Source organism: Branchiostoma floridae, chromosome 1 (genome assembly GCF_000003815.2).
Source record: "Branchiostoma floridae strain S238N-H82 chromosome 1, Bfl_VNyyK, whole genome shotgun sequence".
NCBI lineage: Eukaryota > Metazoa > Chordata > Leptocardii > Amphioxiformes > Branchiostomatidae > Branchiostoma > Branchiostoma floridae.
Genome location: NC_049979.1, coordinates 8,052,241 through 8,066,690, shown reverse-complemented (window position 1 = coordinate 8,066,690; position 14,450 = coordinate 8,052,241). Strand labels below are relative to the sequence as shown.

At 41.8% G+C, this 14,450-nt stretch overlaps 1 protein-coding gene across 3 annotated transcripts in view; it reads left to right on the top strand.

Annotated features, from left to right (window-relative positions):
* The window catches only part of LOC118422194 (tau-tubulin kinase 1-like), a 36,165-nt gene extending 22,926 nt beyond the window's left edge, over positions 1 to 13,239 (top strand). For 2 of the 3 annotated variants that reach the window (XM_035829713.1, XM_035829721.1), the window contains 7 exons: positions 898 to 963; positions 2,593 to 2,685; positions 3,025 to 3,150; positions 3,971 to 4,125; positions 5,882 to 8,983; positions 9,165 to 9,182; positions 9,581 to 13,239. In XM_035829713.1, the coding sequence (XP_035685606.1) occupies positions 898 to 963; positions 2,593 to 2,685; positions 3,025 to 3,150; positions 3,971 to 4,125; positions 5,882 to 8,983; positions 9,165 to 9,182; positions 9,581 to 9,698 (3,678 nt within the window). In that variant the 3' untranslated portion in view covers positions 9,699 to 13,239. The remainder of the gene's footprint in view (positions 1 to 897; positions 964 to 2,592; positions 2,686 to 3,024; positions 3,151 to 3,970; positions 4,126 to 5,881; positions 8,984 to 9,164; positions 9,183 to 9,580) is intronic. The other variant, XM_035829728.1, reaches the window with a different exon arrangement.
* The last annotated feature ends 1,211 nt before the right edge of the window (positions 13,240 to 14,450 follow it).

Sequence of the window (14,450 nt, the reverse complement as noted above, 5' to 3'; positions counted from 1 at the left end):
CTAAAACTTTAATCCTACATCAGGGAGGCCTTAGAGTACTGATCTTTTCTCAGGTTTTAGACTGTAAAATTTTGTTCATAGTGCAATTTATTGAACATAGTTAATCCAAATCAATTGCAATCTTTAATAATATGCATTAATGGACTAAAATACGTAATTGGGGATCATGAAATACTACAGGTGCTGAATTTCGGAATGATAGGTCATGTTCACTGGATAACTTAATTTTTTTCTGTTCATTGCAGGAATAAAAAGTATCAAGTTTTGTAAAGTTATGATGTCCTACGTAGACTTGTGTAGCATTCAGTCACATAAGCATATATTTATTTAACATTATGATGATGAGAGAGAAGCTTTATTAATACAGCAAATAGTACAGTGACTTTTGTACAGGCAACTACAAACTACAAAAAACTAGAAATACAAATTCATCTTAAAATTCTACTAACTAAACAATGTAGGCTAGCAGATGTGACTCTCTAAATCTTGATACAATCAGGTGGGACTAAATGTGATGTGCAGGTACTATGATGAGATTTTCTACCCCTCCATATTGACTGCAATGATATATTCTTCTGCCAGTAGTATACATTCAAGTAGATTATCAGTGAGTTTCTATAAAGGAGTCTTATTGTATAATAAGTTTTAAGTTTGTTTAATCTTAAGTTTTAAGTTTGTTTCAAATTCTATAGGATTTGATATGAGTACGATGAAAAAGAGGAGCTGTCACCTGATTTAGTACTTCTGGAACTATCCTACTTATGGCATACGGGTACAGTGACAATATCATACTAAAGCCCTCCAATGGTATAATGCAGTGTACAATATTGAAACAACTGCAGAACACACATCATAATGATTGTGCTAAACTGTACTTCTTTTCAAACTTATTTTCAGCCTCGACCAGTGGCAGGCTTCAGGGGAACAGTGCGCTATGCTTCCATCAATGCACACAAAAACATGGTGAGCTTATCACTTCTATATCCTATCTTTTTAACAATATGAGTTATACCTACCATTATGTACACACACTACAGCCATTAGGGATATTCCCTTTCAAATCTTCCATGAGAGAATGATGGAAGTATATCACAAAGACTGAGTGCAGGAGGTAATAATGTAACTTTGAGACAGGACATGTATTTTCATAAGGTTAAAATGACAAAGTTGACAAAAATCGACAGCTTGGGATTACAAACAAGACATTGGATACAAAAATTTAAATCATAAAGAAAAATGCAGCCATGCATAAACGTGTGTATATGGTATGAAGATGATATGACACTTTCTTGAGAAGTTTTATTGTTCTAGGTCTAATATGTAAAATAGTATGCAGCTAATTTTCTATGGAAGTAAAGTGTTGTTTTTTTTAAATTGATATTCTGTAGCCATATCTGTCTGCACGGTATGTTGTTACGATTGTGCAGAGAAAATTGACTGAATGCAGGTTACTGATCCGTTAAGCCATGGTACACGGGCGGTCTCTACCCAGTACCATCACTTAATCAAGGACATGAAAGGAACTGTTACAGCATTTTCCTAATGATGGGAAGAACTTGAGCTTCAGAATACTAAATCTGCTTGGTCATTTATTCACAACACAACTTAAGGTCCATGGTCACTTCCACTGCACCCACAGATATTTTGACCAATGAATATTCACCAGAGTGAAACCCAATACCCTTCACCTTTGCGTGGTTAGTAGGCCCCCTGTGATTGATGATGGTAGAACTGGGGATCCATATAGTGTAGCAATCTCTCTGTAACGTGATATACTTAGTTGAGCCTAAGCATAGATACGGTATCTGTACCATAACCTGGAATGCTTTTACCTATATCTTATATACTGCTTCGTCGAGTCACCCCATTTAACTGCCTTATATGGTAGACTTATCAAAATCATGGGAATTATCAGGAGTTTTCTCAGTGGTGAGTTAATGTGATCGTGGTCAATGACCTATTGATTGGAAATGTGTAATGTGAATTTCTGAATACAGATAAATACTAAGGTAAGATACATCCAAAGGCTTGCAGCCAAGGCCTGAATTATGACTCAATTACTTAGCTATAAAATGTTAGTACTACTACAATAACTTGTGCAGGCATAAAATTGTATTCAGTAATAGCCAAACCTAATATAATGTAACAGTTGCTCTTTAATGAAGTACATGTAGTTTCACAGCATTTGATTGATAGAATTTTTCTATTGTCGGTATATTCTAGAGAGTTATCCTCCAAAAACTTTTCTTGTAGTAGGAAGGAAGACGATGCTTTTGCAGTGTTTTAAGTTCACAGTTGAAACAACTCTGTAGTTCCGCCAAAAAGCAACTGGATATGATTTTGGAAATGGTCAGATGTTTCAGAATGCATCCACTATCTTTCGTCAGTGACACTGAAGTGGTCCGGAAGAAACTGGTCTTTTATACCCTAACTATCCAGTTGTTTGAGTAAGTGCTTTTTGGCTTATCTTATTACCTGGATGTCTAATCTTCATTGATGTAAATCTGTTGTTCAATACAAAACAAACACACTCAGAAGACCACAAACATTTAAAGATATAACAGTATTAAAGTGGTAGTTGTTCCTCCCCAGGAAATGGGTCGTCACGATGACTTATGGTCCTTGCTGTACATGCTGGTGGAGTTTGCCACAGGACACCTGCCATGGAGGAAGATAAAAGACAAGGTAAGACAAGACAGATGAGGAGTGCCTGGAGAGTGTACTTTTCCCCTTCTAAGGATTATTACACAGTAGTCCTATCAGACTGTATTATGGACCTGAGACAAGCAGCCTTGACCTAAAGTTGGATGTATGGTAGGAAATTTACTACATTGCTGTATACAGTATGCTCCAAGTAGGTTTTCTTGCTGAATTATCATGGTAGAACCTCCTTGTTACAGCCAAATTATCTTCCAGTTGTTGTTTTATTTTTTACTATTAAATTGTGCTCTTGAAAGGATGATTTCATGTTGATGCCAGCATTACCACCAGATGTGTGAGTGTTTCGTGTCCTCTGGCCCACAGGAACAAGTTGGACTGATGAAGGAGAAATGTGACCACAGAATGCTTCTCAAGTCTTTGCCTTCTGAGTTCAAGCAGTTCCTTGAACATGTCCAGAGCCTCAAGTATTATGACAAGCCAAATTATCAGGTAGGTGCTCAGCCCACATAGTCCCTATTGAAAACAACTCTGTATCTAGGATATGTCCCTTCATCCTGCAGTGAAAATTTGCTTGTTGGGACAGAAAAAATGTCATCCCATTTATCAAAACAAATTCAACTATGACCTGAAGTTAATGAAAAAGTTTGTAAGTCAGTTTGTAAGCTAAAGATGACATGTAATAACAAAAATGAACAATATAGGCTCCCAAAAAATGTGTGGGATGGAAAAAAGTTAAAGCTGCAGGTGGCCCTAGCCTGGTGGCCCGGGTTTTCATCCACGCAAAAGTTACATGACATGATTTTATCCAATTAACTGTCCTACATGGTTGAAATGCTTTACAAGCCTGGGAATACAGCCACCAACAATTTGTTCACACATGTTAAGTTTCATCACTTGTACATGAAATTGCACTTCCCTATTAATGCATAGCAAAGTCACGGTTGTTGAACAATTTGCCAGGTCATAAAAGAGACTTGATTGTTTCAATTTGTGCAGCATTACATTGGACTCCTATGTTGCTGATAGTAAAGCATATTGATTTTAAGTGTGTTTTATATATTCAGCTATCAGAATACTGTAAATGCAGAAACTTTCGCAGTGGTTTAATGTTTTCGGTTTTCACGGTGGCCGCTTCACCCCGAACTTAAAACCACCGCGAACAGTGCATGGTGCTACCGCGAAAAGTCATTTTTCCCGCTACCGCAAAATTAAATCCCCGCGAACTTAAATGCATTTACAGTAGTTTGTATGCTACCATGATCAAAGTTTATCTTAGCTGATTTTTTTTCTGTTGTGTTTTTTTGTGTAGTTCCTGCAGGGTCTGATAGAGGGAATGATCCAGAGGAAAAATATCAAGGAATCAGATCCTTATGACTGGGAGCGGGGCAGTGGGGACGGGTCTCTCACCACCACTACCACATCCACCCCTCCTCATCATGGCAAGGAGACCCCAGGACTCGCAGGGTGAGTCTTGCAGCTCATCATTTGATTATTTTTTTTGACCTGCCTGTCCAATTTTTTTCTGAAAAAATCTGAGAAGCAACCAATTAAATTGGTGTGGCCTTAAGGCCCCTTCACATGAGAATTGGAATGAGCAGGCATGCCTAACAGCGGTGACTCAAACTGCTTTTACATTACATGTGTGTCTAACCTTCATCCAGCAGGTATGCCCAGCCGTCTGAATAAAATTCTTGGTATATTTCTTGGGATTCGTAGTGTATTCTAGAAACTCTCACTGCATGCCAGATATTTGTGCCTATTCTTGTGGCCGTCCCAAATGTTTTTGTAATGCTCAAAACATTCAAGGTGTATTTGAGGTGGAAAAATATAGAACGGCATTCAAAGTGTATTCTAACTGCAGTACGACCGCATTCTATGGCATTCCAACATTATTCAAAACATTCTGATCACATTCGATGGAGAACCAGCCAGCCACAAGAAAGAACACAAATATCTGGAATGCAGTGATAATTTCTAGAATGTACTGCAAATACCTAGGAATATACAAGAATTTTCTTTCAGATGGCAAACCGGCTCATTCCGCCTCTTTTGTGAAGAGGTATCAATCAAGTCCATTTGGAATTCCTGCCCGAATGTGGCACAAATTTTGCAAATTCTTCATTCTGGCTGATTGTCCTTGATTTCTGCTGATTCAGTTTCAGTGTGAACTGAAGGGCCTATTACAATCACTACTCCATAGTTTCCAGACTGGTATAAGAACGTACTATGGTGGTAAAAAGCAGTGTCATTTATAACCCAAGGCCATGCCTAATGTATCCTCTTACATGTAGTTACTTTCTTTTTTAAGGAACATCTATCAAAAGGGTTTGGGCTAACAGCAGCAGGAAATAGATAAGCACCAGAAGGGTAGAATGAATCTTAGCGAACATGAAGCATGCAGTCAGACTAGACATCCTGGCAACTTGTTCATGCCAGGTCAACTGGCCCGCTGTCTGCAAATGCATTGACGCATTTATAAAGTTTGTTTCAGAGAATTTGTTTCTAAAAGACATTGAAATGATTAAGTAGGGAAGAACTACTTCAAGGATACTCAGATTTTGAAAATAGTTTCATGACTGTTTCTGTATCTAAAACTATATTTCTCTTTGGGGCTGCTGTGCACTGGAATTATACATATAAAGGCACTACCATAGAATCATTAGGCTATGTTGGGGGCTGGAGCTTTCAAACTGCACTTGGTTGTCATGTTGGGAACGATGAAGCTTTCTTGAATTATCCCAAAGTTGTGGTGAAACACTCTACTTTTGTATACATCCCAAAGATAGCATTGTGCCTGGTGCGTTAAGGTGGGGTTGACTCTGTAGCAGGAAGTCGCATGGTAACATGAACCGAATACCAAAGACCTGGCATTAGATATTCCTTTAGATATACACAACTCGAGGGATTCAACTTCAGTCCTAGTCTGGTATTCACTCTCGCACATCACATATATCAGGACAGCTGCATAGCAAGTTTCAAAAAGCCAAGAACATCCCACGACTTTCTCAGACTCAAAGGGGTTTTAGTTTCAGGCTTTGATTGATAGCAGACCTTTAGTGTAATAGTGCCTATAAAGCTGTAGTTGGAAGAGCACACTTAAATCATCCACGCTTCGTGCCTCATGTAATGAAATGTTTCCTCTTGCATCGTGCACGAACAAATTGTGCCAACTATTATTTATATGCTCCATTTTCATGCCCTTTCTGTGATGCACTTCCAGGATCATGGCTGCCACGCCCATCACCGCAGACATGCCGTGTGCGAATACGGAGGATGGAGAGCTGGACGGGAACCTCAGCATCCAGGACAACGTTCCTCCTCAGGCGGCTCGGCTGGACAGGGAGGTCGCCGACATCAACCTCAACATCAGAAAACCTCAGCTGGAGGTCCTTAACAACGTGGGACACGATTTCAACAGGGTCAACGGCGGCAGGCCATTCGCTCAGGCTGGAGAGGACAAGGGGGAGATGATCCCCTCGCAGACACCCAGCAACGACAAGGCCGAAGCGCAGGTCAACGGTGACGTGAACAAAAATCTCGACACAGGCTTCGCTGTAGCCAACGGTGAGATTACGGGTAGCACGTACGCGGGCGAACTCAGGGATGGAGCGCAGGAGGCAAACCTGCAGGGAGATGGGGAGATTCCCTCTGGACTGTTGGAGCGTGCGGGGAGCACGGAGGGAGGACAGCAGGAAAACGTGATGGATAATGTTGCAGGAGCGACGGGCTTCAGCCAGAATGTGGCACTGGAAGGAGAGGCCTTCCCAGTGAGACATGCCCTACTAGGGCTTCATGAACAGGTGGAGATGGTGGATATACTAGAGGAGGAAGGACAAATGGGCTCTGCTGAGGTTCCAGTCCTTCATGTCGACGCTGCGGAGGAAATTATTAGCTTTAAGGATGGGATGTACAATGAGGAGAGAATAGGGGAGGAAGAAGTGAAGGAGCCATCTTCCAGAAATGGGATACTGTCTCCTGGTCAAGGACCCAATGGTCTCCTTAAAGACATTCTCCAGGAAGAGGAGCAAGAAAAGGCTGATGATGGAAAACCATCTCAGTCCTATCAGGAAGAGAGCAACGGGGACAATGCTGTGCATGAGACGAGAACTGAAAGAACCATGCTAGCAAAAGAGAAAACCTCTTTTGCAGACATCGCCCTGCCCATCCCCAGTGACGCTGCCTCCGAGAGTAATCAGCCCGACAAGGATAACGAATCATTCCCGGAGAAGGACATTGATACGAAGGAGAAGTCAGGCGATGATATCGAGCTCGAGAGTCCCATGGCACCAGGGATTGTGCGTACTCCCAGCCCAAGCCCCCCACGGCCAGCCTCAAACAAGAAGTGGATTCTCTCGTTTGAGGATAGCTCTGGAGAGGAGGAGCAGGAGGACCAGAGAGGACAGTTCCAAGTGCTGCACGCTGCCACACCAGAGCCTCACAAACCGCAGCAGGTTGCCAGGGACATGCCTAAAGATGAGAAGACCGAAACCAGTAGATCCATTGTGGACTCTGATGTCGAACAGAGGGATCAGCCTGGTGCAATGTATGACGAACAGGAACGGATTCAGAGTGGGTCGTCAGTCTCAGAACATGCAGCATCCCCACCAGAACCGCAGCAGGAGCAGACAAGCGCTGCTTCGTCTGAACAGGAGGACCGCAGGGCCAGGGAGATAGAAATCCACCAGGAGCTCAGAATAGAGAGATACGAGGGTTACGTGGAGGAGAAAATGACCGTCGAGGGGGTCATTCCGTCGTCGACATCGTTTAGAGCAACAACTACCTACCCTAAAGCTCATGATGACAAAGAGGTTATCCAGGAAATTGTGTTCAACAGTGGGGTAGGCAGTGCTGCTCACGACGCTCCCAGTAGTCGCTCTGAACCCAGCTCCCCTGTCAGCTCAAGACTGTCGAAGTCTACGTACAGTGTTCCCGATGAAGGAGACTCGCATGGCAGCAAGAAAAAGGACACCACAAAGGAGAGAGAATCTCAGAGCACAAGTGAAAGAGAACTTTCTAGAACCCCAGAACTCTTCTCAGACAGAGAGGAGGATGTTGTGTTACAAAATGACAAATCGAGCCCCAGACAGGAGAAGGCAGCTGAGGCAATCGAAAATGAGGATGTTGAACTGCCTCTTTCTAAGGAGGGGAATAGCAAATCAGACACTTCGGTGAGTGAGACCGTGGAAGGTCAGAAAACGGTGGTGACTCTTCCTCTGGGGCGGGACACGAAACCCCAGGACGTGGAAGCTTGCAAGGGTCAGAGGTCGGATCCCGACCTGTCACCTACAGTGAAAGCACCAGAACTGCCGGAGATGGACCAGACCAGTCACAGCGACCTCAGCACTGTTGTGCCCACTGCAGTAAGCGTAGAACAGAACGGTCTGGATCTGAAACGGGCGGGATCCCAGGACCTGACGAGGGCTGGCTCGCAGGAGTTCACTCTGGAAGACAATGGAAAAGACAGAGTGGTAGAAAACGGACCCTCAGGAGAGATATTTAGGTCAGATAGTATAGACATACAGCAGTCTTTACAGGAAGAGGAGGTAGCTACAGTGAAGGAAGTGTTACAGAGTTCAGAACATAAAGCCACAGAGAAGGTGATGAAACCGTCAAGGATCCCAGTTCACAGCCCACAGGTCGGCAGAAAAAAGCCTGAACAGAGGAGGAAGCTGCCGACTGTACCTCCCACTAGTCCTAAAACTCAGACAGGTAGACTAGAGAAACTAGGAAGTAGCTCAAAACCGTCCAAAATCCCTATTTATAAAGGAGAATCCTTACCCAATGACAAAAATAGCAAAAAGACTGCAGAAACGAAAGCGCAAGAAAATGGCCAGATTTGGTCCGATGATCACTCTACACCACCCATGTCACCCAGGTCAAAGTCACTCTCAGAAAGCCCCTTCTCCCCCAGAGAGAGGGGTAACAGGAAAGGACGGGAACTTCCAAGAAGTCCCCGAAGTAGTAAGGACAATGGAGTTCCTGTGAGGAGTCCTCTTATTGTGGACTCCTTGCAAAAGGAAAGCTTGAGTAGAAAGGACAGACCCAGAAGCCCACAGGTCACTGCTCTTAGGGAACGAGAAGCTCACATGGAGGACAATATCAGTATTAGCTCTGTGGACTCAGCTACAGACTCTTGGAGCAAGAGGGAATACACTCCAAGGAGGGGCAGCTCGCCGTCCCCCATCATGAGAGGCGGGATGGTTTCTCCCATCCTGGCCAGGGAACCTCTGCAGCCGACCTTCGTCCCCGCATCTGAGCAGTCTGTTCTCGTTCCCAGACCTCCGCCTGGGCAAGCTCCTGCCCGGGGTTGTATCTCAGCAAGGTTAGTGTTGCCGCTGCACTTTTCTCTTTTTGTCAAATCCATTTCTGTCAAATTAGTTGTGTTTTCACCCTGTTTGATTCTTTCCCTTTCTGCTGTTTCTTGTGTTTGTCACACATTTCTCCTGTACCTTATTCCTGTCACCTATGGTCTTTTCTTCCTCTCTTGTTTCTCTGATTTTCAGTCAGAAAATGTCAGAAAGGTAAATAGAACTTTTTTTGTTTGCATTTTGTGTGATTTCCTTCCATTCATCTTGAAGAAATGCATGATGTGTAGTAGAAAATGTGTAAAAGTTTAGAGATTCTAGTGTCCAATGTAATATGCTGTACAGTAACCAACTTTGGCACTTAATTGAATGTCATTATGACTTTGATTTGATTTTGCTGACTGTTAATCGCAAAGAATTAACAAGAACTAAAGCAGAATTTCAGGAAAAGTAGGTTTATTGACAATTGTTTGTCTTGATATATTCAGAGATTTTCATAATGCTTGCTGCTGTCATGAACTGACCCTTTTATACCTGACATATGCATGTACATGTACACAGTGTTTGTTTGTTTGTTTGTGCTTATGAACTGTAAACCTGACTGTCTCCTGCAGACGACGACGCTACAAGCCATCCATGTCACCCGTGCCAACGCCCCGCGGCCACCGCATCAGGTCTGCCTCCTCCTCGCCATCCAGATCTCCTCGACACGTTGGACCGCTGCGCCCATAGGACAGAATATCCTCCACCAGCTCCCACCCCCGCGGCACGTACAGCTTGTAACGGCCGCGGACCCACACAAGAACTACACTAGTTTACAAGTATGAAGTAAAGATATGCCCGCTCTACTCTTCACCAGCAGCTTTTAGTACAAAAGGCTTTACAATGCAGACTGATGAAACATTTCCCGCACTCACCCCATAGCAAAATCCATACAATGGAAAAGTAGAAGTCCCGATATCAAATGTTCTGAGTGGCCTCTCACCAATGAATATTGATGAGGTGGTCACTCAAGTTTTAGGTCTTTAACATTATATCTTTAGAACAGCTAAAAGAATGAATTGTAATTACAACCATGTCCAGGTCTTCTGTTTGGGTTGATAGTTCTTCCAGATGATTTCTCATTTTTGGTGACTCCAGTAGTTATAACTGTGACATGTGATAAACTGTCAATTTTGTGTAGCTTCTATCTCAGACATCTAAACTGTCACTTTTTTGTCAGAGCATTGGCCTGGAACCATTTCTTACTGGTGTGTCTGCTACCTCTGTCAGCTGGTAGCTGGCACCCTCCAATCTGAATCCATACCTAGGCTTGTTCTGTGCAGTCTTGGTAGCAGGTTGTTTCAACTTCAGCCCCTGCCAGTCATCCATCCAACACTGTCTGTCACACCAACAGATACATGGATTCTGCCAGATTCAGTGGAATATGGTTCAAACTTGGTTGACTTCCATATTCACATGGGAGAACAGAATTTGCTCATTTTTATTGCACTTTGACTAATACAGGCAACTACCAAATCAAGAAGCAACTTCCAAATTGCGCCGTGTACATGTATTCCAGTCTGATTTCCCATAATCACCCATTTTTAGCCAATGATTGAATCATCATGGTGTAAAATGTAAGGTGGACAGTTGCTCAGTCAGATTTTGTACGTCTCATAGAAACGCACTGCACACTAGCACTGCTTTCACACTGACCAGAGATGTACAAATAATGTAGTGTACCTTGTGTAATGCAGGCTGTATGGGTGTCATAAAAAACGTGTGGGTACTTCAGCTGCTGTAAATGTTTCTTCTGAATATTGATGGTCAAACGTCTTCCCAAGGCACATCTCAGACTGCCACAAGGGCAGGACAGCCCTGGTGCTGAGGAACGATATGCAATACTACAGGATGGCAGGATCATTTTCTGAAATGTATTGCAATCACAATTTGTTTCTTTTCATTTTTGCTGCTATGACCTTTGGTAAAGATCATGTGCCTTGCAATACACTGCCTTTCCTGCAGTCACCGTGGTGAAATTATGGCCCTTGGGAGCAGCAACGTGCTAGACAATGGGGGAAATTAGAAATTGTAACATTGGACTTGTCAATGTCAGTTCTGAGGGGTGGATAACATATTGTGGAAAGTTGAGACAAGAAAATGTCTCACAACTGGGAAGGTCAGAAATGTATGATGATGGGTCCATGATACAATTATAGATCTCATCAGGATTTACATTGACAAGTTCATAACATTAACCTGTAAATAGCATGCCATATTTATTTGATAATGTTGCACTGCATAGTGCCGGTAGCTATATGATAGCAAAAGATTGTTTTATATCCGAAAAAGGCTACATGTATAAGATGTGAAAACTTCTGCAAATGTTGAAATGATTTACTGTTAATGTGACAGGTTCACTACTGGGATTGTTGTAATGTGTGTGGTGCATACCTTACCATGTGGTATATGCTTAGTATGTAATTACCAGTATTTGTGTACATTGTCAAGTTATAGGGGGTGAACCAGGATGGATCTTGATTGTGTTGTGCGAAAATGTTAGTAAAAATTGATGTCAACAGTTCACGCATATTTATTTCTGTTATTTTGATTTTTGCCTACTTCTCTTCAAAACTTTCAGTGCCGATTTTATATGTCAACTTCTTCGATGCTTCCTGGTCCATCCCCAAACCATTTGTTTACCATTGTTTGTCTTGCCAAATATTTGTAAAGCTCTTTATTTCCGATATGCAAATTTTATTTTTATATTCAACTATCCCGATTTCAGCAATTCTCTCATGCTGCAGACACTGCATACAAGTAGGTTGATTGACTGCATAGTACTAGTATACTGTTAGAAACATTCCATAAACACTTTTGACATTCAAGACTTAAGGTTTGATTTGTCAGCAGCAAACTTCTCGATCCAGACGTATTTTGCATCTCCATACCAATTGTTGACATGTTTCAATGAGTGTGTCCGTAGCACTGCATATGTTATATGTTATACAGTGTTCTCAAGCAAAATTCACAGTACAGAGCAGTTATGGACAGACTTCAGTCAGTGCAATTACATTACCGATAACCCATTACATTTCAGTATTCCATGACGGGTTGTAAAAGTAACAAAGTGTATTACGCCATGTTTGTCATGGACCTTGTTTGAAATAAATTAAAAAGTATTCTTCTGTATGATATCATGTAGATCTCAGATAGTTTTTTTATTGATGTCAATAAAGTTGTGAACTTATGCAGTGTTCTAATTTATAAAGTTAACATTTTATGTATTATGTCTGTTTGCTAGGAAATCATTTTTGCCTTGTTTCTTTTTTATATATTTGATTAGTATTATATCTGAAAAATACGGAAATTTTCTGAATTCTGTGAAATTTTAGAATGATGTAATGTTGACAAATGTTGTCCACAGTGCCCAACATTGCTTGTTTGCTGAAATAATATTTTACGATTCTGTCACTGTTGTTTTAAATTCCCGCTATATAGCAAAAACGAAACACTGCAAAAGATGCAGTTACATATTACTTGGGTACATGTACATTGTATATGATCCTTGATATGATGTTTTATGGTTAATTCCTAAATCACAGACCCAGCTGAGGTTTTTAATACACGAGAAATATTGCCATCCTCAAGCTTTCCTGTTTTGACATGCTATGTATATGATATTGTTCACTTGTTGCCACACAGAAGTTGAAGTGGCAGGTTTTACGTTGCTTCAATGACTGATTCTGAACTCTCAGTCCTCTGTTTGATAACCATGCAAGCTTGTTGAAAAATCTAATTGGCATGGCTGTATTCTGCTTTGTCCGCCGTACAACTTACCAACTTTTAGACGCACCAGTTGCTGTCTAACAACTGTGATGGAGACTGTAAAGTATCTTACGTCACATGATGTGGTAGATGCTAATGAAGAAGAAAGTTCATGGGCTCATCAAACCTACTGGTAAATTGTTGCTCACCCGTAAGTAACAATAACATCACAATACCGTGCGTTACCACCACTACACAGTTAGTGGAAATTTACCAATTGTAATGGTAATTAAACTATAAGGCAACACCTGGTGGACATCTCATATATACAGCAGGACTGTCAACTTCTCACAACTGACAGAAGAAAGATTTACTTACTGCTTCCGCTGACTGTAAAAGAAAGTTGGGGGACATAGACACATGGATAGGTAATGTTTCTCCCTTGATGTTAACTTACACCTTGTTATAGGTGCCAATAATATTACTGCAATCAATAAAGAAGCTGTACTGGCATGTTGGTTAACTTGGTGGTGTCTGAGTTTTTATGATGCGCCTGATATACATGACTCGTATATGATCATTAATCAAAGACAGATTGAAAGATTGTATTCAAACTATTTAAATCGTCCAGTCATATCGAACAGTTTAAAATGGGATAGAAAATGTAAAGTTGATGTTTGTAGTAATTCTTTTGTACTCTATTGGGTTGGAAGATGAGTTGAAGCGTGTCAGATTTTTGTGCTCACAAATTCCTAATCACAAGTATCCGTAATATATCGCAAGGTGGCGCTTTTTCGCAGGTGGGCGGATCTGACCTGCTGGGTAACGACCGTAACCTTTGACGGTAGCGGGAGCATGGTTTTGTCCCATATATGCAAATGAGCAGCATGCATACATTCACATGCTAATAAGTACGTGTAATTTAACATAAGCACTTTTTGTACATTTTGGTTCACACTGTACACTCCAGTACAGTTCTGTACACTCTTGTTCACTCTGTACTCTCCAGCTTCACTCTAGCGCACTCTTATACACTCTGGTACACTCTTATACACTCTAGTTCACTCTGTACACTTTGGTTCACTCTGTACTCTCTAGCTTCACTCTAGCGCACTCTTATACACTATGGTACACTCTTATACACTCTAGTTCACTCTGTACACTTTGGTTCACTCTGTACTCTCTAGCTTCACTCTAGCGCACTCTTATACACTCTGGTACACTCTTATACACTCTAGTTCACTCTGTACACTTTGGTTCACTCTGTACTCTCTAGCTTCACTCTAGCGCACTCTTATACACTATGGTACACTCTTATACACTCTAGTTCACTCTGTACACTTTGGTTCACTCTGTACTCTCTAGCTTCACTCTAGCGCACTCTTATACACTCTGGTACACTCTTATACACTCTAGTTCACTCTGTACACTTTGGTTCACTCTGTACTCTGCTTCCCTCTATTCACTCTAGCGCACTCTCATACACTCTTATACACTCTGGTACACTCTAGTTCACTCTGTACTTTGGTTCACTCTGTACTCTGCTGAGTCACTCTAGCGCACTCTTATACACTCTTATACACTCTGGTACACTCTTATACACTCTAGTTCACTCTGTACACTTTGGTTCACTCTGTACTCTCTAGCTTCACTCTAGCGCACTCTTATACACTCTGGTACACTCTTATACACTCTAGTTCACTCTGTACACTCTAGCTTCACTCTAGCGCACTC